The sequence below is a fragment of the Micromys minutus genome (genome assembly GCF_963924665.1).
Source record: "Micromys minutus genome assembly, chromosome: 32".
NCBI lineage: Eukaryota > Metazoa > Chordata > Mammalia > Rodentia > Muridae > Micromys > Micromys minutus.
In genome coordinates, this window is record NC_137967.1 from 21376505 (window position 1) to 21399586 (window position 23082).

Here is a 23082-nt window from a genome sequence, read left to right on the forward strand (position 1 = left end):
GATCTCACACTTAGGCAGCTCCTGGATCAAGCACTCCATCCCATACAAGGACAAGAATTCGGTGCTGCACACACAGATGAAGGTCGCCTGTTGGGAGTCCTTGAAATGTTGGATAACGAATCAGCAGACAGGTGATGCCTCCTCTAGCCTGGAAGTCTGCGGGTCAGCATTCGTGTACCCCAAGCTGAGCATGCTACACATCTGTGAGATGTTTTGCTTTTTTCCCCCTTTGGCTTTTTGAGACAGGGTTTCCATGCGTAGCCCTGGCTGTTCTGGAACTTACCCTGTAGACCAGGCTGGCCTCAAATTCACAGATCCACCTGCCCCTGCCTCCTGAGTGCTGGGACTAAAGACGGGTACCACCACGCCTAGCTCACCCTGGAGAATTTATCAAAAGCCTATGAAATGTCCTGAGCTGGGTCTGTGGAAGTGATCAAAGCAGTCTCGGGTCCCTTAGACAGCTGGGCCAGAATGTAGCCGGTGGCGCTCTTACCCACGCCTCTCTGGCCCCCATGAAGGTCCACTTAAGATTCCGATGCTTGATGGTAGTGACAAGTACGCGTTCAAGTGGCTCTACATCAGGCACATTCTCAAACTCATCTGCCTCAACCTCCCACCCTTCTCCCCAACACAGTCACCCCTGCCACCATCTTGGAGCTGCAGAGCCTTCTTTTTATGTAATTATAAAGAGTTTCTCTCTCTTTCTTGAGCAGGTTGATCTTAAACTCAGAGATCCGCCTGCCTCTGCCTCCCAAGTGCTGGGATTAAAGCTATGTGCCACCACTGCCCTTCCACAGCTTGAGGTAGTGTGTACGTGTGTGTGTTGTGTGTGTGTTGTGTGTGATTGTGTGTGTGTGTGGTTGTGTGTGTGTGTGGTAATGTGTGTGTGTTGTGTGTGTGTGGTAATGTGTGTGTGTTGTGTGTGTGTGTTGTGTGTGTGTGTTGTGTGTGTGTGTTGTGTGTGTGTGGTAGTGTGTGTGTGTTATGTGTGTGTGTGGTAGTGTGTGTGTATGTGTGTGTGTGTATGTGTGGTGTGTGTGTTGTGTGTGGTTGTGTGTGTGGTTGTGTGTGTGTGTGGTAGTGTGTGTGTATGTGTGTGTGTATGTGTGTTGTGTGTGTTGTGTGTGGTAGTGTGTGTGTTGTGTGTGTGTGTGTTGTGTGTGTGTGTGTGTGTGAGGGTGCGCTTGTGTTACTGTGCACCAGTAGAGAACACGAGACAAAGTCAGGAGTCAGTCTCTTCACTGCACTGTGGGTCCCAGGGATGCAGCTCAGATCATCAGATGTGACACTGAGCACTCTTAGCCACTGAGCTGTCCCTGGGGGGCTGGAGAAACCAGTCCGCGGGTGAGAGCACTGGCTGCTCTTCCAGAGGACCCGGGTTCAATTCCAAACACCCCCGGCTCACAACGGTCCGTATGTCTAACTCTAGGGGATCTGAGGCCCCCTTCTGGACTGAGCACGCACCACATGGCGCACAGACAGAGGTGCAGGTAAAACACTGTCACACAGAACAAAACTGAGCCAGGCGTGGTACAGCTTTAGTCCCAGCACTCTGGAGGCAGAGACGGGCGGATCTCTGAGTTCCAGGGCAGCCTGGTTTGCATCGTTTGCATCGAGAGCTTAGGACAGCCGGGTTACGGGTGGGGTAGGAGACTGGGGCTCGGCTAATGAGTGGCAGCTACAGCTGCACATGGGGCAGTGTAATAAAAGCACCTGCTCCCAGGCATGACAGCCCGGGTCAGTCCCAGGGCCTGTGCAGTTGCAGGAGAGAACTCCGGAGACTTGGCCTCTGACCGCTACAAGCTGCCAAGGCATGCATACATGCATAATACATACATGCATACTGCATACATACATGTAATAAAAATATGTGTTAGATGGTGGGGGGCTTAGTGGTTCAGAATGAGTTCCCAGAACCCAGGCTGTGAGGTTCACAATGCCCTGTAACTTTAGCTCCAAGGGATCCAATACCCTCTTTTGGACTCTACGAGCATCTTCACACACACACACACACACACACACACACACACACACACTCACACACTCACACACTCACGCACACACTTGAACTCACTATGTAGACTCAGATCTTCAAGACTACCTTCCCTGTTGGAGCCTTTAAAAAAATATTTGTTTTATGTTTCTGAGTGCTCTGTCTGCATGTACACCCGCAGGCCAGAAGAGGGCACCAGATCTCATTACAGATGGTTGTGAGCCACCGTGTGGTTGCTGGGATTTGAACTCAGGACCTGTGGAAGAGCAGCCAGTGCTCTAACCACTGAGCCACCTCTCCAGCCTGTCTCCCCTGTTGGGATTAAAGTGTTTCTCTGTTTGACTGTTTGTTTTTAGCAGCATATGCGGGTGCATGTGTGCAATCTCAGTGTCTGGGAGAGGGAGTCAGGAGAACCAAGAGCTAAAGGTCAGCCTGGATTAAGTGAGACCCTATCTCAAAAAAGAAAGAAAGAAAAAGAAATAGAAGCTAAATTAAGATGTGACCGTAAATCTTGGAATAGTGGAAATGCTTCTGAGCTCTGGCAGGGGGCCTGTGTCAGTTCCTGTCAGCCCTCTCTGCTTAGGGCCTACTTACCTGGGAGGCCCGTTACTTCCAGGGGGCTCTACCAACTTGCTTGAACCCCCAGACTTTCAGTTCTTGCTTTGTCTTTTGTCTGTTTTGGGGTTTCGTTGTTGCTGCTGTTCGGTTTTGTTTTTCCAGACAGACTTTCTCTCTCACAATGTACAGCAGTCTGACCTTGAACTACCAGCCTCTGCCTCCTAAAAGCTGGGATTAATGTCGTGCCCCCCCCTCCCGCCAGCTTCTTTTTACATTTTGTGAGTGCATGTGGGGAAAGGGGAGAGTGGGTACATAGGTGTCATGACACAGGTTTAGAGGTCAGGGGACAATTCAGGGAGCTGGTTCTTCCACTGTGTGTGTTCAGGGACTCAAGCAGGTCACCTGGCCTGGCGCCTAGCAATTTACCCATGAGCCATCTTGCCAGTCCCCTTTAAAAACCTGAGAAACGGTGTGTGCTCACATGAAGGTAGTCTTTTCTCTTCCTGCCGTGTTTGAGACAGCCTCTGGCCCACCAGCTTCCGGGGGTCTCTTGCTGCGTACTGTAGGCGTGCTGGTGTAAGGGACATCCAGCGCTACTTCACACTTTCTGTGTGGTTCGTTCCCAGGTTGGCTTCTTGCCCCTCCATGGCAAACTTTACACACTGGGCCATTCCCCCAGCCTAGCCACTCCTCATTTTATTTTTTGAGTCAGGATCTCACTCTGGATCCCAGACTGGACTCACTTTATAACCCAGGCTTGACTCCAACTTGTGCAATCCTCCTGCCTCAGCGTCCCAAATGCTGGGATTAACGAGTGGTTGCCACCACATCCCCCCTGTCACCGTTCTCATGTATGAAGGTAGGTGCCCACAGGTTGGGGTTCTACTTCCAATGGGGAGGCACAGAGACAAGGCCTCGGGACTAGACTGGGTCGTTCCCTTAACAACCGAGACCTGGGTAGTGGAAGGCCTGATCTTAATGGAGTCTGGCATCCTGGAATTCTCACTTGGGAAGGGAGATCAGGAAAGGCCCGGATTTACATCTCTAGAGGAGACACTGATGTCTGAGTGTCCCCTCTTGCTGAAGCATGGTATGGTGCAGATTGCCCCAAGAGTCCCAAGGGGCTGCTGGCGAGGGGGTGGGGGATTCTATGGAGATCGTGGTGGGACTCCGGGGTGGAGAGACTGCCGCTCGAGCTTCCTGATGTGGTCAAAGGGTGAGGGAACTCAGACACACCGGGCCAATACCAGCATGGGATCTATCCAGCGCAGGGGCCGCTGTGGGCGGAGCGAAGACAGGCCCCGCCCCTAGCTGCCGCTGTCCGTGGTCTCGAAGTCTGCGAGGCCGCCGTGGGCGCCGAGAGCCGGGCTCCCCAGCCCGCGTGCCCCGGGGTCTATGGAGCGGCCCCTCCACGCCAACCGGCCGGCCCCACGCCGAGCCCCGAGCACGCCCAGCGGCCAGGTAACCCTGTCGGAGCCCTGCGGGTGCGGGACGCCTGAAGGTTTGGCGGGAGGGAATGGGGACTTCTGGGTCCTGCTGGGATGCGGGGCTGAGACTCTTGGTGACCTGGAGACCACAGCATCCGGACGCCTATACCGCCGGGATCCAGAGAGTGGTGCACGGTTGTTGGGGGTCCTGGCCACAGAGGCTCAGGGGACTAGACGTCAGCGCGATTTGGGGAGGTTTGGAGGCCACCAGGGTGCTGGGGACATGATCGGCCTGGACGCCTAATCGTGAAGAGGAAAGAACCAGATGGACACATCCCTGGTTCTAGAGGATCTGGATTCCAGTACCTGGGCCCCGAGTGTCGCGTCCACCCTGGAGTCACCGTGACCAGCGGTGTCATGGACCACGGCCTTACGCCCTGGTCTTTAGGGAGGAAGTTGTAGATTGGGAATATTTAGCAACCGAGCCAGGTGGGGCCACCCCAGGGGCTTGAGTGCTTCCTGGGCAGGACTTGGGGTGGGGTCCCTCTGTCCTCCCTGCCTCCTTAGCCCAGGCTAGGAAGTGGGTGCAGCTGCAGACCTGGGGAGTGGGACTCTGGGGATGGCTTTGGGGGACAGATCCTTCGGGTGTTGGGAGCTTTGGGGGGGGATGGAGCCCGGAGCGTCTGGGCCCCGGCGAGGCGCCCGCCCCGAGCGCAGTTTGGGCATGCTTGGCACGCAGCGCGCGGGCCGGTCCGATCCGTATGCGCGCCGCGTGCGCCCATTGGTATGCGGGAGCCGGCCCGGCGCGGGCGTGAGGCGGGCGCGCTGGCGGGCCGCGCAGGGGAGGCGGCGGCGGGGCACGTCCTCACCCGGAGCGCCAGGGTGGGAACCGCGGCTTCCCAGGAAGGGGAAACTGAGGAACGCATGCAAGCCAGCTCCTGGCTCGACCCTTGGGGACACGCACGCACCTCACTTTCCCTAGACATTCTTCCCCCAGGGAACTGAGCCCCACCTGCGACTCCTTCGCGCCTGAATTCCCGAGTCCCCGTCGCGATGGCGACCCCCTATCCCAGAAGCGGTGGCCGAGGTGAAGTCAAGTGCGGGGACGGCCGTGGAGCCGGCGTCCCCTGGGATTTCCTGCCCGGGCTGATGGTCAAGGCCCCGCCCGGACCCTGGTGAGCAAATCTGCCCCTGAATGGCCTCTCCCCGAGAAGGCGTGCGGGGGTGGGGGGCTCACAGCCTTTCAGATGCTATTCATCCTCAGGTCCGTGCCCTGAACCTGTGTCTAGACTTCGTCACCGTCACTTACTGCTGAGTTCTGTTTTTAGTCCCCCAGCTCCGAATTCACCCCGACATTCTCCGGCCAAGGAGAAGGTTCTGTCCCCAGCCCGGTGGCCTGACAACCCCAACTGAAGCGGGAGGTTCGCTAGTTCAAGGCCAGCCTGGGCAAAATCGACTGTATCTCCAGGCAAAAACAAGAGCCGGGCGTGGTTATGCCTGCCTTTTACCTCGCTGCTCCCGAGGCAGAAGCAAGCCTGAGGAATGTAGTTCAGTGGTAGGCCCTGGGTTCAAACCCTAGTACCGCAAATACAGTAGTAGTAGTAGTGAATATTATTAATAGTGAATAAATAAAGTTCTGTCCGTGTCCTCAAAAGCCAGCAGAGATGTAGAATTCGCACTCAGGTCTCTCCCACTTCCTGGAGTGCTTCCAGGACCCTTACTGACACCTCTTCCACGCTGCCCGCCCAGCCTGCAGGCGCAGCGCAAAGAGAAATCCCGCAACGCAGCGCGCTGGCGACGCGGGAAGGAAAATCTCGAGTTCTTCGAGTTGGCCAAGCTGCTCCCTCTGCCCGGTGCCATCTCCAGCCAGCTGGACAAGGCGTCCATCGTACGTCTTAGCGTCACCTACCTCCGCCTGCGTCGTTTTGCCGCGCTGGGGGCGCCGCCCTGGGGGTTGCGGGCCGTCGGGCCTCCGGCTGGCCTCGGTGAGTGCGCATGCTCATGCTGCCAAGTCCTCCCCTCGCCACCCCACCCCCAGCCCTGGGGACAGGATTGAGAAAGCCAGGCCTGCCCTGACCCCGGTTCCTGGAGACTCCACCAGACCTTTTGTGGTTTCCTGACTTATGCTCTAGAGGGGACAGAAAGTTAAGGATTTTTATAAACTTCCGACCTAAGTCAGAGCCTGGCAGGAATCTATATAACCTCGGCTAGCCTGGGACTTGATATGTGGACCTGGCTGGCCTCCAGCTTACCCGCCTCTGGCTCCTGTGGGTGCCCGGTTTAAAGGCGAGCGCCACCACCCCGCCCTGGCTCTTGTCTTTCAGACAGTGTCCTGTAGCTTCGCCTGGTCTGGAATTTGATATGTAGTAGAGGCTAGCCCCGAGTTTGGGATCCTCCCGCCTCCATCTCCTCCACGCTGGATGTACAGGTGTCTGCCACCACACACAGCACAGGCTATTAATTTTATCAGATGAGGTGAACCAGTACTACAGAAGCAGTTTCTAGCTGTCCACCCCCACCAGGACCTCCACTCAGCCAGTAAGGGTGGGCTCCTGAATGGGTCTGCGGAACTCCAGGGAGCACGGAAAACCGGGCGCTGAGTTCCCCATTTGGGGTGAGGAGGTTGGACAGTATGACCCAGGGAGGATAAGGATTGTCAGGAAGGTTCTCCTTGGTGACATTAGCTGTGTGTCCATCCTGACACCTACCCCTAGCTCTGCAGCCCCACGGAGGTGTCTTCCCTCTTATGCTGCCGTGGTGGAGGGCAGTGGTGGCGCACGCCTTCAATCCCAGCGCTCCAGAGGCAGAGGCAGGTGGATCTCAGTGAGTTCCAGGCCAGCCTGGTCTACAGAGTGAGTTCCAGGACAGGCAGGGCTGCACAGAGAAGAAACCCTGTCTCAAAAATAAATAAATAAAACAAAACAAAACAAAAAGAAACCAACAAAAAGAAAAGAGAGAGAGAGAGAGAGACGGGAGTAACCATCGGAGTTGCACGTTAGGCTGGTCAGAAGCTGATGAACACCTACAAGGCCCCTGGAATTCCCTGCAAAGGGCCAGGCATGTGGCCCGTGTCACCTTGCTGTTCATGTGTGATACACTGTGAGTGCCCAGGACCACGCAGGAAACACACTAGACCAGAGTCCCTGCCCTGGCTGGGTCTGCTGTTGATGGCTTATTTACCCAGTGCCCGTTATGCTGAAGCAGGAGAATCCCCATGAGTATGAAACCAGCCTTTGCTCCAAATTGAGATTCTGTCTCAAAACAAAGAAAAATAGGGCCAGGCGGTGGTGTTTACACCCCAGCACTTGAGAGACAAAGGCAGGCAGATCTCTGGGTGATTAGTTCAGCCTATGTAGCGAGTTCGAGACCAGCCAGGGCCACAGAAAGAACCCCAGCCTCAGAAACAAACTCTGACAAGCCGGCTCGGAGGCACATGCCTGTACCGGTCACCAGCAGGAGGACCAAGCTCCTTCTCAACTGCATAGTGAGTTCTAGAACGGCCTGGGCCACAAGAGATCCTGTCTCAAAAAAGATTAATGGGGGGGGGGGTGAGGTGAAAAGTCCCTTGTAGATGCAGGTGTGACACAGTAGGGAAAATTTATATTCTGTGATTTGCAAAAACGTAGAATACATAAGATGTCAGCATATAGATGAATATCTCGCTTTTTCTTCCCACCTTTGATTACTGATGCATAGAATATTAGATTTTCATCTCGTTTATATATCCCTACTTAATTGTTATTACAGAACAGCGAACGTGTGACCGATGGTCACAGGTGAAGCACCCCACACACACTCCGGAAGAATGGGGTCCTGAGAGTGGGGTTGGAGAGGGCTCCTATTCCCTTCCTGCCCTGGGATCCAGAGAGGAGGTGGGGGGGAGAGAAAATAGCATTGATTAAGCCCCGCGATAAATCACCATTTAAATTTAAATAATCCGGCTTCCCAGGCGGTAATTAGGCGAATTGACTGGCGCTGAGAGAATGCCGCATTAGCGAGGCTGATTACTGTCATTACCGCGAACAACACGTGCGCCGGCGGGGGATAAACATCTTCTCTATTGTCCTGGAGCCCCAGGGAGGGGACGAACGTGGGGGCTGAGAGAGGCCCGGCGGTGTCCAGCCCCCCAACACTTGGAGGGGCATCTGGAAGCTTCAAGAGATTGAGGCTGGCTCACTGTGGTCAGGGCTCGCGGGCTGTCTCTTGGCTACTTCCATAAGGGCCCACCAGAAGCCACTGGTCAGGAGCGCCTGTGTGGGTGGCTCAACATCCTGCCTCCAGACACCCAAACCCAGAAGCGTAGGCCCTGCTGATCTACACACGAAGTAGCTCTCTGAGGATTAGAAGGGAGCCCCTGGGAAACTGAGGCTCAAACGGGGAAGATGGTGGCTACTTGATTCATCTTCTAAGAGGCTTTTATTTTCCGTGTCGGGTGTTTTGCCGGCGCTCACATGGGCGCAAGTGTCCAGGGAGGCCAGAAGAGGGCGCCAGACCCCCCCCCATGGGAGTCACACTGTGAGCTGCCACGTGGAGTCTGGGACTCCTAACTGCTGAGCCACCTCTTCAGCTCCCCTAAAGGTGTTTAAGCTTTTTTTTTTTTTTTTTTTTCTGGATGGGGGTGGGGGGCAGGTTTTGAAAGTCAGAGGACAATCTGCAGGAATTGATCTTTTTGAGACGGGGATCAAACTCTGACAGACAGGTCTGGGAACTTGCCCCTTTACCTACTGACCCATTTCAGTGACCTGGGGTTCAAGCTTTTTGTAATTTATGTTTTATTTATTTATTTTTACACAAGGTCTCTCTGTGTCGTCCTAGATGGCCTAGAACTCTACTCACAGAAATCTGCCCCCCTCTGCCTTCTGGGATTAAAGCTAAACTCCAGCATGTCTGTCTGCTTTAGTTCAGTTTTTAACCAACATCCCTTCAGGGTCTGGGTTGCTAAGGTTTTTTTTTTTTTTCTTTTTGGCTATATTTTATCTTTTGTTTTAGATAATTCCCTATTTATCTCCTCTAACCTTGCATTTTTAGCTTTATTATTATTATTATTATTATTATTATTATTATTATTATTATTATTATTATTATTATTATTTTCATATAAGGGTGTTTTATCTGCATGCTCGACTGTGAAGCATTTTAGTGCTTGGTGCCCAGGGTGGCCGGCAGAAAGCTCTGGATACCCGAGGACTTCAGTCATAGCTGGTTGTAAGCCACCATGTGGTTGCTGGGAATTGAACCCGGGACCTCTGGAAGAGCAGCCAGTGCTCTTAACCACTGAGCCATCTCTCCAACCCTTTTTTCTGTGTTTGAAGGTTTTTCACAAATTGTCTGTACATGTGTTTGTGCCTACTGTGTTGATGGACACGATGTGTGTGCAGCCGCTGGTAGAGGCCAGAGGGTGTTGAATCCCCTGCAGCTGAAGTTACCTGCGGGTGTGAGCCACCCAAGCTGGGTGCTGGGGGTCAAAGTATCCCTCTGCAAGAGCGGTGTGTGTTCTTAACTGCTGAGACATCTACCCAGTCTGATTATTATTCCTCATAAGTGTGTGTGTGTGTGTGTGTGTGTGTGTGTGTGTTACCAGGTATCAACCCTTGCCTTCCTCTTTTTCTTGAGATAAGCCTTTATTGCTCAGCGCAGCTGGGCAGGCTGGCTGGCCCACAGGCTCGGAGGGGGTCTTCCATCTTTCCTCTCCAGGAGGAATGATGAACCACAGTCTTCCCTGCTATGTCCAGCTTCACATGGGTTCCCGGGATTCGAACCAGGTCTCCACACTTGTGTAGCAAATGCTTTTCCAGCTGGACCATCCCCCTGGCCCTTTCCCCCAGCTAATTGTTCACTGAGCTAAAACAAGGTTGGGGAAATGCTCAATGAACTGTCCTTGAGGGCGGTGACATCTTGGTCCCCAGGTAGGACACTAGCTCACGAGGAGGAAGTGACCTTCGAATGGAGGAGTGAAGAAGCCAGCTGTGAGAAGGGCCAGGCAGAGGGCTGGGGCGAAGGGCAGGTTAGAAGCAGAAGGAAACAGTGAAGGCTAGGCTGGGATGGCGGTAGGGGATAAATTGGAGGCGGGAAAGTGAGGAGGGGGCAAACCCCAGAAACTCTTAGGAGTGGTCTAGACTTGCATGTTAGTACTCTTCCTGATGATATATTAGTCACCCACTGTATACCTGTTTGTTGTGGCCTTTGATGTACAAAACCCAATTGCTCTCAGCACAGGGCTGGGGTTGGATTCAGTTGGTAGAGCATTTGCCTAGCATGTAGGAAGCCCTGGGCTCCGTCCCCAGCACTAGTCAAACCAGGCACAGTGCAGGCCTGTAATCCCAGTGTCCAGGAAGAGAAGGGAGGGGCATCCGGAGTGCAGGATCATCTTTGGGTGCACAGTGAGCTCCAGCAGGGCAGTGGTGCCCCCACACCTTTCATCCCAGCACTTGGGGCAAGGCAGAGGCAGGGGGATCTCTGTGAGTTTGAAACCAGCCTAGCCTGTTCTGCAGTGAGTTCCAGGACAGCTCGGACTACACAGAAAAAAAAAAATTCTTGAAAGAAAGAGAGAGATAGTTCTCACAACAGGTTGAGGTCCCCCTGGGCATCAATGGAGCCCTATGATAACAGACAATTGATCAGAAGTGATCGGAAGATTGATCCAAAGACTGAGTGCTGGGACTCCTCCCCCACTCCCTAGTCATGAAAACCTAGCCCTTCCTCCCTAAGGACTCATAGGATGGGAAGGGAGGAAGGGAGGGGACCCCCTGAAACTTGCAAGGGATCTTGCCTGTCCTCCCTGTCTGAGCCTACCCTCTCTCTGCCCATGGGTCTCCCTAATTCCTTTGTCCTCCCACCCCAGTCCCACCACCCCCCCCATGTTGCCTGACGAATGCTCATTAGTTGAATAAGAGATTAAGTGAATAGAGATTTCAGGATCTGTGGACTTCCGGGGGGGAGGGGCAGCTGTGAAGGTGGAACACACCTGTTGAATTGGGACATGGCTGGGGGCTGTGGGTGGGAAGAATAGGGAGCAAGTAGGTTTGGGGAGGCAGAAAGCAGGGGTACTAAGTCATCAGTGGGCAATCCTGGGCACACCTTGGGGATCCTTGTGGCAGGCGGTGGGTCATGTGGGGGGGACAGCAGGTCCCCAAGCTGTCCCCCTGCACACCCCCATCCTAGCATGCCCATTAATGCTGTTAATTGCAACGGCTCAGTCTGACCCGGGCTGATCCCCGGAGAGGGAAAATGAAGGAATTAGCAAAAATGACAGGGGAAATTGCCACAATTAGCAGGCAGCATTGTTCCTGCCTGTCACAGGGCTGCTTGGAGCTGGGTTTCAGGGGAGGGGGTCCCTCTCACCCCCTACACTTATTGTTCCTGAAGGTTCAGATGAGGAGGAAGCAGGAGAAACAGCAGTCAGATGGGGGGGGTCTAGGGAAGCCTGGGGTAGACTCTGACAGCTTGGCTGATTTGGGGGAGTCCTGAGGAACAGGGGTGACAGGGCCCTGAGTCCAGTCCCACCTCACTCTCTGCTTTCCTTCCCCAAGCTCCCTAGAAGCTTGGCAGTCAGGGAACTCAGGCCCCTACAGCAAACCCATTTAAAGAGGAAACTGAGGCACAAGAGGAAGAAGTGACTCCAAATCCTCAGCCTAACAAAGGGAAGGACAGAGGGCTTGAATCTCTCTTGGGAGCCAGGGGGGTCATCTTCTAAGCAAGGGGTCATGTGTATGGCATCTAGGAATCCTGACTGGGGGTGGGGGACAACTGTGTCATCCAGTCAAGTCTTAATGGCCATCGGTCTCAGAATTTACGTTTCTGAAATTCTTTGTGTGTGTCGTCATCTCCTCAACACATCTGCAAAAGTTACTCTATTTTATATACGTTTCTGCTATGATATACTATACAAAACATCAGCAGATGTAACTCAGTGCCAGCACCCCTGCCTAGAATCCCCCAGTGAGGGGCTGGGGGCGTGGCTCAGTGGTAGAGCCCCTGCCTAGAATCCCCCAGTGAGGGGCTGGGGGCGTGGCTCAGTGGTAGAGCCCCTGCCTAGAATCCCCCAGTGAGGGGCTGGGGGCGTGGCTCAGTGGTAGAGCCCCTGCCTAGAATCCCCCAGTGAGGGGCTGGGGGCGTGGCTCAGTGGTAGAGCCCCTGCCTAGAATCCCCAGTGAAGGGCTGGGGGCGTGGCTCAGTGGTAGAGCCCCTGCCTAGAATCTCCCAGTGAGGGGCTGGGGGCGTGGCTCAGTGGTAGAGCCCCTGCCTAGAATCCCCAGTGAGTGGCTGGGGGCGTGGCTCAGTGGTAGAGCCCCTGCCTAGAATCCCCCAGCGAGGGGCTGTGGGCGTGGCTCAGTGGTAGAGCCCCTGCCTAGAATCCCCCAGTGAGGGGCTGGGGGCGTGGCTCAGTGGGGCTGGGGGCGTGGCTCAGTGGGGCTGGGGGCGTGGCTCAGTGGTAGAGCCCCTGCCTAGAATCCCCCAGCATAGCTCAGTGGAAAAGTAACTGCCTAACATGTGTAAGACTCTGGGTTCAATCCACAACACTGAAAAAAAGAAAGTCTGGTGATACATGCCTGTAAATGTAGTCCTCAAGAAGCTGAGGCAGGAGAATGGCAAATTTGATCAAACTTGGGTTATTTATTGAGACTCTATTCCAAAGAAACTAAAACTTTTCATCCAAAATTTACTCAGTAAAATCAGCTAGCTTCTTTAAAGACTTATATTTGCTTATGTGTTCATATGTATATGTGGACAGGACATAGCCCACATGTGGAGGTCAGAGGACAATTTGTGAGAACCAAGTCTCATGGAATCACATACGTTCTGGGGATCAAACTTAGATCTCTCGGTTTGATGGCACATGCGTTTACCCACTAAGCCATTCCAACAACTTTTAAAATCGTTTGTTTATATTTAAGTGTGTTGTACATGCACGTACGTCTGTGTAGCACAGATGTGTAGTACCGACAGAAGCCAGAAGAGGGCATCAAATCCCCGAGACCAGAGTAACCGATACTTGTGAGCTGCCACAGAATCCAACCTGGGTCTTTCCGCAGGAGCAGCTCTTAACCACTCAGCTGGTTCTCCACAGCTCCTCCATCCCGGCTTTTAGACAGGGTCTCACTCTGTGTCCCGACTGGCCTGGAACTTGCTGTGTAGACAAGGCTGTTTTAAAGTTTCCAAATCAGCACCATGTACAGCATAGTCCCGAAGGAGTCCAACAGTCACGACACAGCCACCTCCCCGGTGCTGGACATTTCATAGACGTGGGGTAACTGTGGCCTTTGTGCCTGTCTGCTTTCATAATATTCCGTCAGAGCTCAAGGTTTCATTCTTCTTCCCAGTTAGATTATATTCCTCTCAGTGGGTCTATCGTGTTTTTTATCCATTCTCGGAGGACGGACATTAGGGGACTTTCCTCTTGGCTTTGTGTAACACTGTTCTCTCTGTGTGCCTAGAGCGCTCCTCACAATACTCAGCTTCCGTTTGCTGGGTTGTGAGGTGACTGCCAGAGGCTCACATCATAGTCTTTTTATTTGTTGCGCAGTCACCAAGCTATTTCCTTCAGCTGCTGTCTTAGGTCACATTCCACCCTGCAGTGCAGGGAAATCCCATTTCTCTACTCACTTCCATAATTCTGTATTTTTTTTTTGTCTTTTGTTATTGCTTTTCAGTGTGGAGGATTGAACCCAGAGCCTCTGAATGCTAGACAAGCAGTGTACCACAGTGCCCCTCACTGGGGATTCTAGGCAGGGGCTCTACCACTGAGCCACGCCCCCAGCCCCTCACTGGGGGATTCTAGGCAGGGGCTCTACCACTGAGCCACGCCCCCAGCCCCTCACTGGAGGATTCTAGGCAGGGGCTCTACCACTGAGCCACGCCCCCAGCCCCTCACTGGGGGATTCTAGGCAGGGGCTCTACCACTGAGCCACGCCCCCAGCCCCTCACTGGGGGATTCTAGGCAGGGGCTCTACCACTGAGCCACGCCCCCAGCCCCTCACTGGGGATTCTAGGCAGATACCTTATCACTGATCTATGTTGCCATCCCTCTTTTCAACTTTTTCGATAGAAATTCATTTGTTATGTACCCCAGGCAGGCCTTTAGCTCTTGATTCTCCTGCCTTAACCTGCCCAGTAGTTGGAGCCACCAGGCTGTCTTCAGTTGGGTTATTCACTGAACTTGGCTTCAGGGCCCAGTGAGAACAGTCAGCACCGTTCACCAGCACAGCCTGTACTGTATAGGACCTGTGAACAGCAGTACTCAGGACTTTTTGTTTTGGTGTGCAAAAGCACACGGGAGCAAACAAATTCACGTTTTCAGTGTCTGTCTGTCAGTCTTGGCCTCTGTCTCAGGGAACAGCCATCCTGTGAACTGGTTCTCTAAGGTGACTGACTGGGCCCCTAGGGCTGCCCAGAGCAGTGAGCCAGACCAAGAGGCCCTGACTGTCCTCCTCCTTCTGTCCCCAGCCCCAGGCCGCCGAGGCCCTGTGGCTTTGGTCTCTGAAGTCTTCGAGCAACACCTGGGTGGACACATCCTACAGGTGAGAGCCTTCCTTCCTAGCCTGCTGCCTCGTGCTGCCATCTGGTGGCAGCGTCTGGGAATAGCACTATTTTTCCTGCTTCCGTTCCCTTCCTACACCTGCTCGGTTTGTCTCCATTCTAGTCCTTGGATGGCTTTGTGTTCGCCTTGAACCAGGAAGGAAAATTCCTCTACATCTCAGAGACAGTGTCCATCTACCTGGGTCTCTCACAGGTAAGAACCCCCGACAGCAGGCCGCCATCTTTACTGCCTTGCTCTCTTCTGGTATCACTAAGCCCAACATGAAGAACAGACAACCTTCCTTGGAACCCCACAATGCTGGGAGGACTCGAGTTCAAAGCCAGCCAGGAAGACTTAGCAAGCCCTCGTCTCAAAATGAAGCTTTGAGATGTTCTGTAGCGCTGTATGCTTGCCTAGAATCCCCCGGGGAGCAGCTGAGCTCAGTGACGGTGTGATCCTGGGGGTGGGGGGGCTGGGATTCAATCCATTGTGGCTGGGGCAGGATTGCAGCTTAGCTGACAGATGCTGGCTTCCTATTCACAAAGCCCTGGGCTCCTTACATAAACTGGGCACAGCGGTAAGGTATAAGCCCATACCTGAAAGTCCAGCCTAGGCTATATGAGACTGTCTCAAAAGGGGGGGGGGGACTTGGATATGTGGGTGACAAAGTAGGGTGGGTAAGGTGGTTGTGTGGGCAGTGTGGGGGATGGTGGTGAGGACTTCAGGGAGGATGAAGGTTGAAGGGAGACAGATCACCCAGAGAGTTTTAAATGGGGCTTGAAGGTCAGAGGCTCTTTGTGGAATCGGAGCGTGATCCGTGTGGGAAGCTAAAGGCTGTACCGAGGGGCCTGGCCTGGGATCCCGGTGAGGCCTGAGAGGCCCAAACTACAGAGTTGAAAACTGTAGGGCTGGATGTAATTTCCAGTACTTGGGAGGCTGAGGCAGGAGGATCACCACGAGTCTGAGGCCAGCCTCGGCTACCTAGCAAACTTCTATCGAAAAAGGACAAAAAGGGCCAGGTGTCGCCGCACATTCCTTTAATCCAAATTTCAGGAGGTACAGGCAGACAGATTCATAAATTTGAGGCCGACTTGGTCTACATATTATAAATGAACTCCAGAACACCCAGAGCTATAGAAGTGAGACCCTGTCTCAAAACAAACAAACAAGGCAGGAAACGTCTAAGAGAACCACAAGCCTGGTGTGAGGCGCACTTAGGGGTTGTGCGAGCAGATTAACCAGCCTCAGCCATTGCGCTCCTGCATTCCTCCCTATCGCCGGCAGGTGGAGCTGACGGGCAGCAGCGTCTTCGACTACATCCATCCTGGGGACCACTCGGAGGTCCTAGAGCAACTCGGATTGCGGGCTGCAGCCACCGGCCCCCCTACGCCGCCTTCCGTGTCCTCTTCTTCCTCCTCCTCGTCTTCCTCCTCGCTGGTGGACACCCCCGAGATTGGTAATTTCCCGGAATGCTTTCCTTGCCAATGGATGAAACCTGAGTGTGCTTTAACATACTACTTAACAAGATTTTGTGAAAACAAAACAAAACGGGTCATGCCAACTTAAGGCAGTGACACTAGGGTGTCTAAAGTTGGATGGTTTCCCAGCATGGCCAAAATACACCAAAATTTGAGCTGCTATATGGAAGTGGGAACAAGGCTGAGAGCCGTGTGTGTGTGTGTGTGTGTGTGTGTGTGCCTTTAAATTTTTCACTGGGCCCCAAAAACAAAACCACAAGCCAGGACAGATGGCCTCTAAAGTCCAGGCACAGCACAGAGAGATCAAGTTACTTGCCCCAAGTCACCCAGCTATTCCATCTTTTTAATTGTGTGTGTATGTGGTGTGTGTTTAACTTTCAGGAGGCACTTCTCTTTGTTGATTTTTTGGGGGTCTTGGGGGGTTCTTTTCTTTTTTTTTTAAGATTTATTTATTTTATGTATGTGAGTACACTGTCTTCAGACGCACCAGAAGAGGACATCAGATCCCATTATAGATGGCTGTGAGCCACCATGTGGGGGCTGGGATTTGAACTCAGGACCTCTGGAAGAGCAGCCAGTGCTCTTAACCACCGAGCCATCTCTCCAACCCTGGGGGGGGTCGTTTGTTTGTTTGTTTGTTTGAGACACGGTTTCTCTGTATAACCCTGGCTGTCCTAGAATTCACTCTGTAGGCCAGGCTAGCTTTGAACTCAGAGATCCTCCTGCCTCTGCCTCCTGAGTGCTGAGGTAAAAGCGTGCCACACCGCTGCCCAGCTTCCTCTTTTATACGTCTAGTCTGTGACAGGGGACCTGTGGTGTCACAAGTGGCTGCTCCAGCCTGGGTCAGGCTGACGCCTGCTGACACCTGGGGGACAGGACTGAGAGGTGCCGTCTGACCTTGGGACTAGCTGTCCCATGAGGAGAGACGGTTTTATCAGTGTAGCTGTGCGACCATTAGATGCGTCTGAGTGTCTGGAGCGGCCACACTGAGGCTGGTTCTGAGTTGACAGGATTCTGGAAGATTCTATAATGGCTCCCCTAACCCTGACCCTGACCCTAATGGCTCTCTCTTATTCTGCCTCAGAAGCCAGCCCCACCGAAACATCCCCTGCCTTCCGAGTCCAAGAGCGGTCCTTCTTTGTCCGCATGAAATCTACCCTCACCAAGAGGGGCCTGAATGTCAAAGCTTCGGGGTACAAGGTGGGTGTGAGCTGTCTCTCCCTCCCGGATGCCAGCTAGATCCCAGAATACCGGATGCTGAGAACAGCAACTGGGAGACACTCAAAACCTCCCCTGGGCCAAGGGATCTGTGGGTATCAGGTGGAATTGGGTGAATTTTTGACTTGGCTGTGGTCCTCCTGCCTCAGCAATCCCACCTGCCACCTCCCCAGACATCCCCACCTTCCACAGGTCATTCATGTGACAGGGCGCCTGAGGGCCCGAGCGCTGGGTCTTGTAGCCCTTGGACACACGCTGCCCCCAGCCCCACTGGCTGAGCTGCCTCTGCATGGGCACATGATTGTCTTCCGCCTCAGCCTGGGCCTCACCATCCTTGCTTGTGAGAGCAGGTACCGGGGTAGGGGCGGGAGGGAAGGTGGGTTCACTGGAGACCTGGGGATATGTGGGTTTCAGTCAATCTTGGGCCTTTAGTCTGGAGCCGTGGGGAATTATGGGAGGAGAGAGGACAAGGGAGATGGCAAAGGTGCCCGGAAGAAGAGAGCGTGACCCTGGCTCCCTGGGCAGGCTTGCCCATTTCTCTTCTGGCCTCCTGTAACTAACTCATCCTTTCCTTTACCTGTATTCTATGCCCATTTTACAGAAGGAACCTGAGGCTCAGATGATGGTATCACAAGGGTGTGGACCCTGGGGAACGCTGAAGCCAGCCCTGCTGTCTCCAATCACCCAATGTCTCCAACTCCATTCCCTTCTTTCCCGTGTCCTCCAGAGTTAGCGACCACATGGACATGGGACCCTCAGAACTGGTGGGACGCAGCTGCTACCAGTTTGTCCATGGACAGGATGCAACCAGGATCCGCCAAAGCCATCTGGACCGTGAGACACACTTCTGTACCCTCTCCCTGCCCACCTACCACAGAGACAGGAATGACCCTGTTTCCCTGTTCCCTGGAAGTCTTTCCTCAGGGTTTGCACTGCAGCTCCCGGGAGCTGTAAGGAACAAAAAAGCAACCAAGGGGTCGAGCAATGGATGGCTCCGGGGTGGAGGGAGTGGGGGAAGGGAGCAGTACGTGCGGTACGAGGGGTCTCTGACTGATGCTGGGGTGGGCAGCTCTGGGTCTCTGACTACCTCTGTGCCTTTCTGTCTTTCTCCGATTCTTCCCACTCTTGCTGCTTCTGGCTGTCTCCTGCCCACCTGCCTTGACCCTCCCCACCCCTCTGGGCTCTCTGCTCCCCTGGGATGGACCAGTGCTGGACAAAGGGCAGGTGGTGACTGGTTACTACCGTTGGCTGCAGCGTGCGGGGGGCTTCGTGTGGCTGCAGTCTGTAGCCACTGTGGCCGGGAACGGGAAGAGTGCGGGGGAGCATCACGTGCTGTGGGTCAGTCACGTGCTCAGGTGAGAGGTGGCCCATCGCGGCAGCCGCTCCCCATCCCAGCCAGCGCGCCTGTAAGGGAGGGCTCTGTAGACTAGAGGAGCAGGGGGAAGGAACGAGGAGGCCTAGGGATGGAATGACCTCGCTTGGTGGACACGGAGAGCAGTCACTGTTGGGAGGAGACATGTCTGAGATGTGGGCAGGGCAAGAACGCTCGTGTGGTGTGCCTCCAGCGGAAAGTGTGAGTTTGAATCTCGGGCACTGGGGAACCACAGCCGGCTCTCCACAGTGTGAGCAGAGGGCGCAGAACTGATAAGCCTTAGGTCTACAGCCTGAGCTGCCCAGGGAAGTACAGAGCCTCTGGGGCTGGAGCGGGAGGGGGGGGTGAGGGGAGGGAGCTGTAAATGGCAGCGGGACATTTTATCCAGTGGTCCCTGGAGAACTAGTGAAGGTTTTATGTCTGGAGAGGGTCACAGGCAAATCTGTACTTTTGGAAAAACCCTTCTTTCCACCGAGAGCTGACTGGGGGGAAAAAATGGGGATTGGAGAACAAGAGGAGGCTGCAGCGTGGTTTAAGAGATGCGAGGAGAGAGAAGGGTGCCATGTGCTCCTTTGCTGAGCTGATTTGATTGGGACCCTAGAAGGGAACAGGCGATTTTGATCGAAGAGACCCAGACAACCATGACATGCTTAGAGTACCCCCAGGTAACACGAGGTGGCTGACAGTGGCTCAGGTGTGCCACAGCAGGGAGAATTCAGATGAGAATAGATTTTGGAACTGGTTCTGGTCCCCTCATCCCAGTCAGTGGAAAGACTGAGGCAGGAGAATTGACCCTATCTCAATAAGGAATGTTCAGTGGTGGAGCCCCTGCCTAGAATCCCCCAGTGAGGGGCTGGGGGCGTGGCTCAGTGGTAGAGCCCCTGCCTAGAATCCCCCAGTGAGGGGCTGGGGCGTGGCTCAGTGGTAGAGCCCCTGCCTAGCACATAGGAGGCTCCTTAGTTTAATTCAAGGTGTCTGTGTGTGTTGTGTGTATCCAACTAGGAGTTTATAGGTTGGATAGAAAGTTTTTAGTGGCTCGGGGTAGTATCCATAGGTTCCATACTGGAAAATGTCTGTATTCACTGTTGTCCCAAGACCCCTGATTTTCAGTTCTATCATCTTGTCCCCAGCCATGCTGAAGGCGGTCAAACACCCCTGGATGCCTTCCAACTTCCAGCCATTGTGTCCCAGGAGGAGTCATCCAGCCCCAGGCCAGAGCCCATAGGTAAGCTAATCTCTTCCCATCTCTACACCCAGGGACAAGTGAGGGACCACTGGGACTACCCACTGTGGAGGCCATTCAACACAGGTGGCTGTTTACATCAACAGCTGAAGCTAAAAGTCCTTCAGGCTAGGGAGTGGCTCAGTGGGTAAAGTGCTGGCCAGAAAAACTCTAGGGCATGGGTGTGGCCCCCGGTGAAGAAAAGCCAGGTGTGAAACACAGGTCTGCAGTCCCAGTGCTGGGGAGACAGAGCATTCCAAAGGCGGCAGTGGCCAGCTCAATGTTGACCGAAAGACCCTGTCTCAAAATGTAAGTGGAGCCGGCAGCGGTGCCTCACACCTTTAGTCCCAGCACTCAGGAGGCAGAGGCAGGAGGATCTCTGTGACTTCAAAGACAGCCTGGTCCACAGAGTGAGTTCCAGGACAACACAGATCCTGTCTCAAGAAAAAGAAAATTTCCCTAGCTGAGGCACCTGTTCTTGCAGAGACTCAGGTTTCTCTCCCATCACCCAGAGGGCTCTAAGCCACCCATAGTTCTCGGGGACCCGACACCCTCTTCTGGCTTCTGTAGGCACCGGGCATCCATGTGACGCATAGACACACTTATGGACAAAATGCACACACACGTTGAATAGTTCTAAATGCCCGCTGCTCCTGCGGAGGACTGAGGCTAAATTCCCAGCACCACACGGTGACATACAACCATCTGTCCCTCCAGTTCCAGTGGATCTAATGCGCTCTCTCCTGGCCTCCAGCAGCAACAGGCGTGCACACAGACACACACAGGCAAAGCACTCACACACATGAAACAAGTCTAAACAATCTGGATAACAGCTCTCTAAAAATTAAAGACATCTGGGGGTGGGGAGCGGCATCTCAGGACAAGCCTTTATTCCCAGCACGCGGCGGCAGGGGCATCTCTGTAAGTTTGAAGCCAGCCTGGTCTACATAATGAGTTCTAGACTAGAAATGCTACACTGTGAGACCATACCTCAAAAACAACACAATCAGGCAGGGCGAGATGGTGCACACCTTTAATCAAAGCAGGTGGGAGGCGGTGGCAGGCAGATCTCTGGTTCAAGGCCAGCCTTGTCTACAGAGTGAGTTCCAGGCCAGCCAGAACTACATTGTAAGACCCTGTCTTGCAAACAAAACAAAACAAAAATAAACTTCATCCTACCCCAAAATTAAACATCTTCATCCTCAAATGTATCCACCACATTTCAGTCACCAGCAGCACGTGCTCAGTGGCTCTCTCAGGACAGTACAGCGGAGATATGTGGGGTCTATACAAAATTCCATGGCTGTAGGGGGGCCGGCTGGAGAGAATTCCATCATCTGCAGTGTTCTAGCTGGGACTTCTCAGTCTAGGCTTTACTGGATAGGTCTCAGCTGTGCTGTGGGAGGTGCCTACTGTGTGCTGGGGGGGGGGGACCACAGGGCTTGGGAACTGCAGGCCTACTGCGCTATGCCTGCACTTTAAGAGCAAGGGCTGGGGACCCACGCATTCCTTCAAAAGCCTCCTGCGACGCTGGTGTGGAAGTGAAGGGCTATAATGCCAGCTACTGGGAGGCCAAGGCAAGGCTAGCCTGGACTACTTACCAAGGCTATATCTCGGAGAGTAAAAGGGTGGAGGGGGGCAACCCAGTGGGTACAGGGCTTCCTGTGCACACATAAAATCCTGAGTGTGGGCCGGGTGGTGGTACACTCCCACCTTTCATCTGAGGACCTGGGAGGCAGAGCCAGGTGGATCTCTGTGACCTCCAGGCTAGCCTGGTCTACAGAATGAGTTTCAGGCACACAGAGAAACCCTGTGTGGAAAACGAAACCAAAACCCAAGCAAACAAAAGACCTGTGTTTGGATCTCTAGCACCCTTAATATCTGAGTGATCACAGTGTTGACGGGGCAGGCCACATGTTGATCCTGGGAGTTTGTTGGCCAACCAGCCTAGCCAGAAACACACAAGCTCTAGGTTCAGTGTCTTCTGTCTCAGAGAACAATAATCCAGTGACATGGCTCATCAGGTAGAGACGCCCTGCCCTGTGACCTAACATATATATTATGGGGCCTATACACCCACACTCACACACGCACAGAGCAATTACAAATTCGGCTGCCGGGATGGCTCCGTGGGTCACAATCCAAACCTGATGACCTGAGTTTGATCCTCAGAACCCATGTAAAGGTAGAAATAGAAACCTGACTCAGCAAAGCTGTCCTCTGATCTGGTCCACACTTTCATGATGGCGTATATGTCTCCCTTGTACGCACAGTAAAGATGGTGATGACCGTGATAGAGGAAGGGCGCCAGTGTTGATGTTTCACCTCTGTACCCTCACCCACTCACAGGAAGTCAAAAGGCTTAGAATCCCGCTCAACAGTGGGTCTGAGGAGAACCCATCACTAAGGGGCTGGGGGCGTGGCTCAGTGGTAGAGCCCCTGCCTAGAATCCCCCAGTGAGGGGCTGGGGGCGTGGCTCAGTGGTAGAGCCCCTGCCTAGAATCCCCCAGTGAGGGGCTGGGGGCGTGGCTCAGTGGTAGAGCCCCTGCCTAGAAACCCCCAGTGAGGGGCTGGGGGCGTGGCTCAGTGGTAGAGCACTGCAAAGAATAAATATAAACTATCTCCTTCAGAGGAAGATCCTCCAGTTGACCGGAAGCAGGCTCTGCCGGTGGACCAGGACAAGGACAAGGACCCTCAGGCCCGAGGCAAACGCATCAAAGTGGAGGCCAGCCCAAAGGAAGCTAGAGGCTCAGAGGAGAGTGGAGAGGAGGAGGTCTCGGATCCACCGGCTCCGCCTCGGCCAGAATTCACTTCTGTGATCCGGGCGGGAGCCCTGAAGCATGATCCAGTACTGCCGTGGGGCTTGACAACTCCTGGAGACCCCTCACCTGCCCTCCTTCACGCAGGCTTCCTGCCACCCGTCGTGCGAGGCCTGTGTACTCCAGGCACCATCCGCTATGGCCCGGCAGAGTTGAGCCTGATGTATCCACATCTGCACAGGCTGGGCCCAGGCCCCGCGCTTCCAGAGGCCTTTTACCCTACGCTGGGCCTGCCCTATCCGGGACCCACAGGTACTAGGGTGCAGCGGAAGGGAGACTAAAAACAGTGTAACACCGGAGGGCCAAGCCTACGGCGCAGGATCGAGTCCTGGAGCCATTCTTGAGAATTAAACACCACTCCCTGAGGGACTCCATCCCCAGGGATTCTGCCTCTCACGATTGCTTTTTCTTTTCCCTTTAAAATTATTTACATGTATGTGTGTCTATGTGTGGTATGGTGTGGAAATTAGGTCTCTCCT

At 53.9% G+C, this 23082-nt stretch overlaps 1 protein-coding gene across 1 annotated transcript; it reads left to right on the forward strand.

The window, feature by feature from the left end:
* The first annotated feature begins 4926 nt into the window (after nucleotides 1-4926).
* On the forward strand, nucleotides 4927-22989 carry NPAS1 (neuronal PAS domain protein 1). The gene is made up of 11 exons (XM_080908265.1): nucleotides 4927-5153; nucleotides 5728-5963; nucleotides 14422-14495; nucleotides 14618-14707; nucleotides 15779-15950; nucleotides 17057-17172; nucleotides 17383-17540; nucleotides 17918-18024; nucleotides 18398-18545; nucleotides 19693-19787; nucleotides 22415-22989. The coding sequence occupies exons 1-11, from the start codon at nucleotides 5032-5034 to the stop codon at nucleotides 22882-22884; spliced, it is 1788 nt and encodes a 595-aa protein (XP_080764391.1). The 5' UTR covers nucleotides 4927-5031; the 3' UTR covers nucleotides 22885-22989.
* Nucleotides 22990-23082: the final 93 nt, after the last annotated feature.

Excerpts from the sequence above, each read along its gene's own strand:
- NPAS1 (XM_080908265.1), top strand. The coding sequence starts at position 5,032 with ATGGCGACCCCCTATCCCAGAAGCGGTGGCCGAGGTGAAGTCAAGTGC. Across the intron at positions 5,154-5,727 it reads AAGGCCCCGCCCGGACCCTG|CCTGCAGGCGCAGCGCAAAG; the intron begins GTGAGCAAATCT and ends CTGCCCGCCCAG. Across the intron at positions 14,708-15,778 it reads TCTACCTGGGTCTCTCACAG|GTGGAGCTGACGGGCAGCAG; the intron begins GTAAGAACCCCC and ends TATCGCCGGCAG.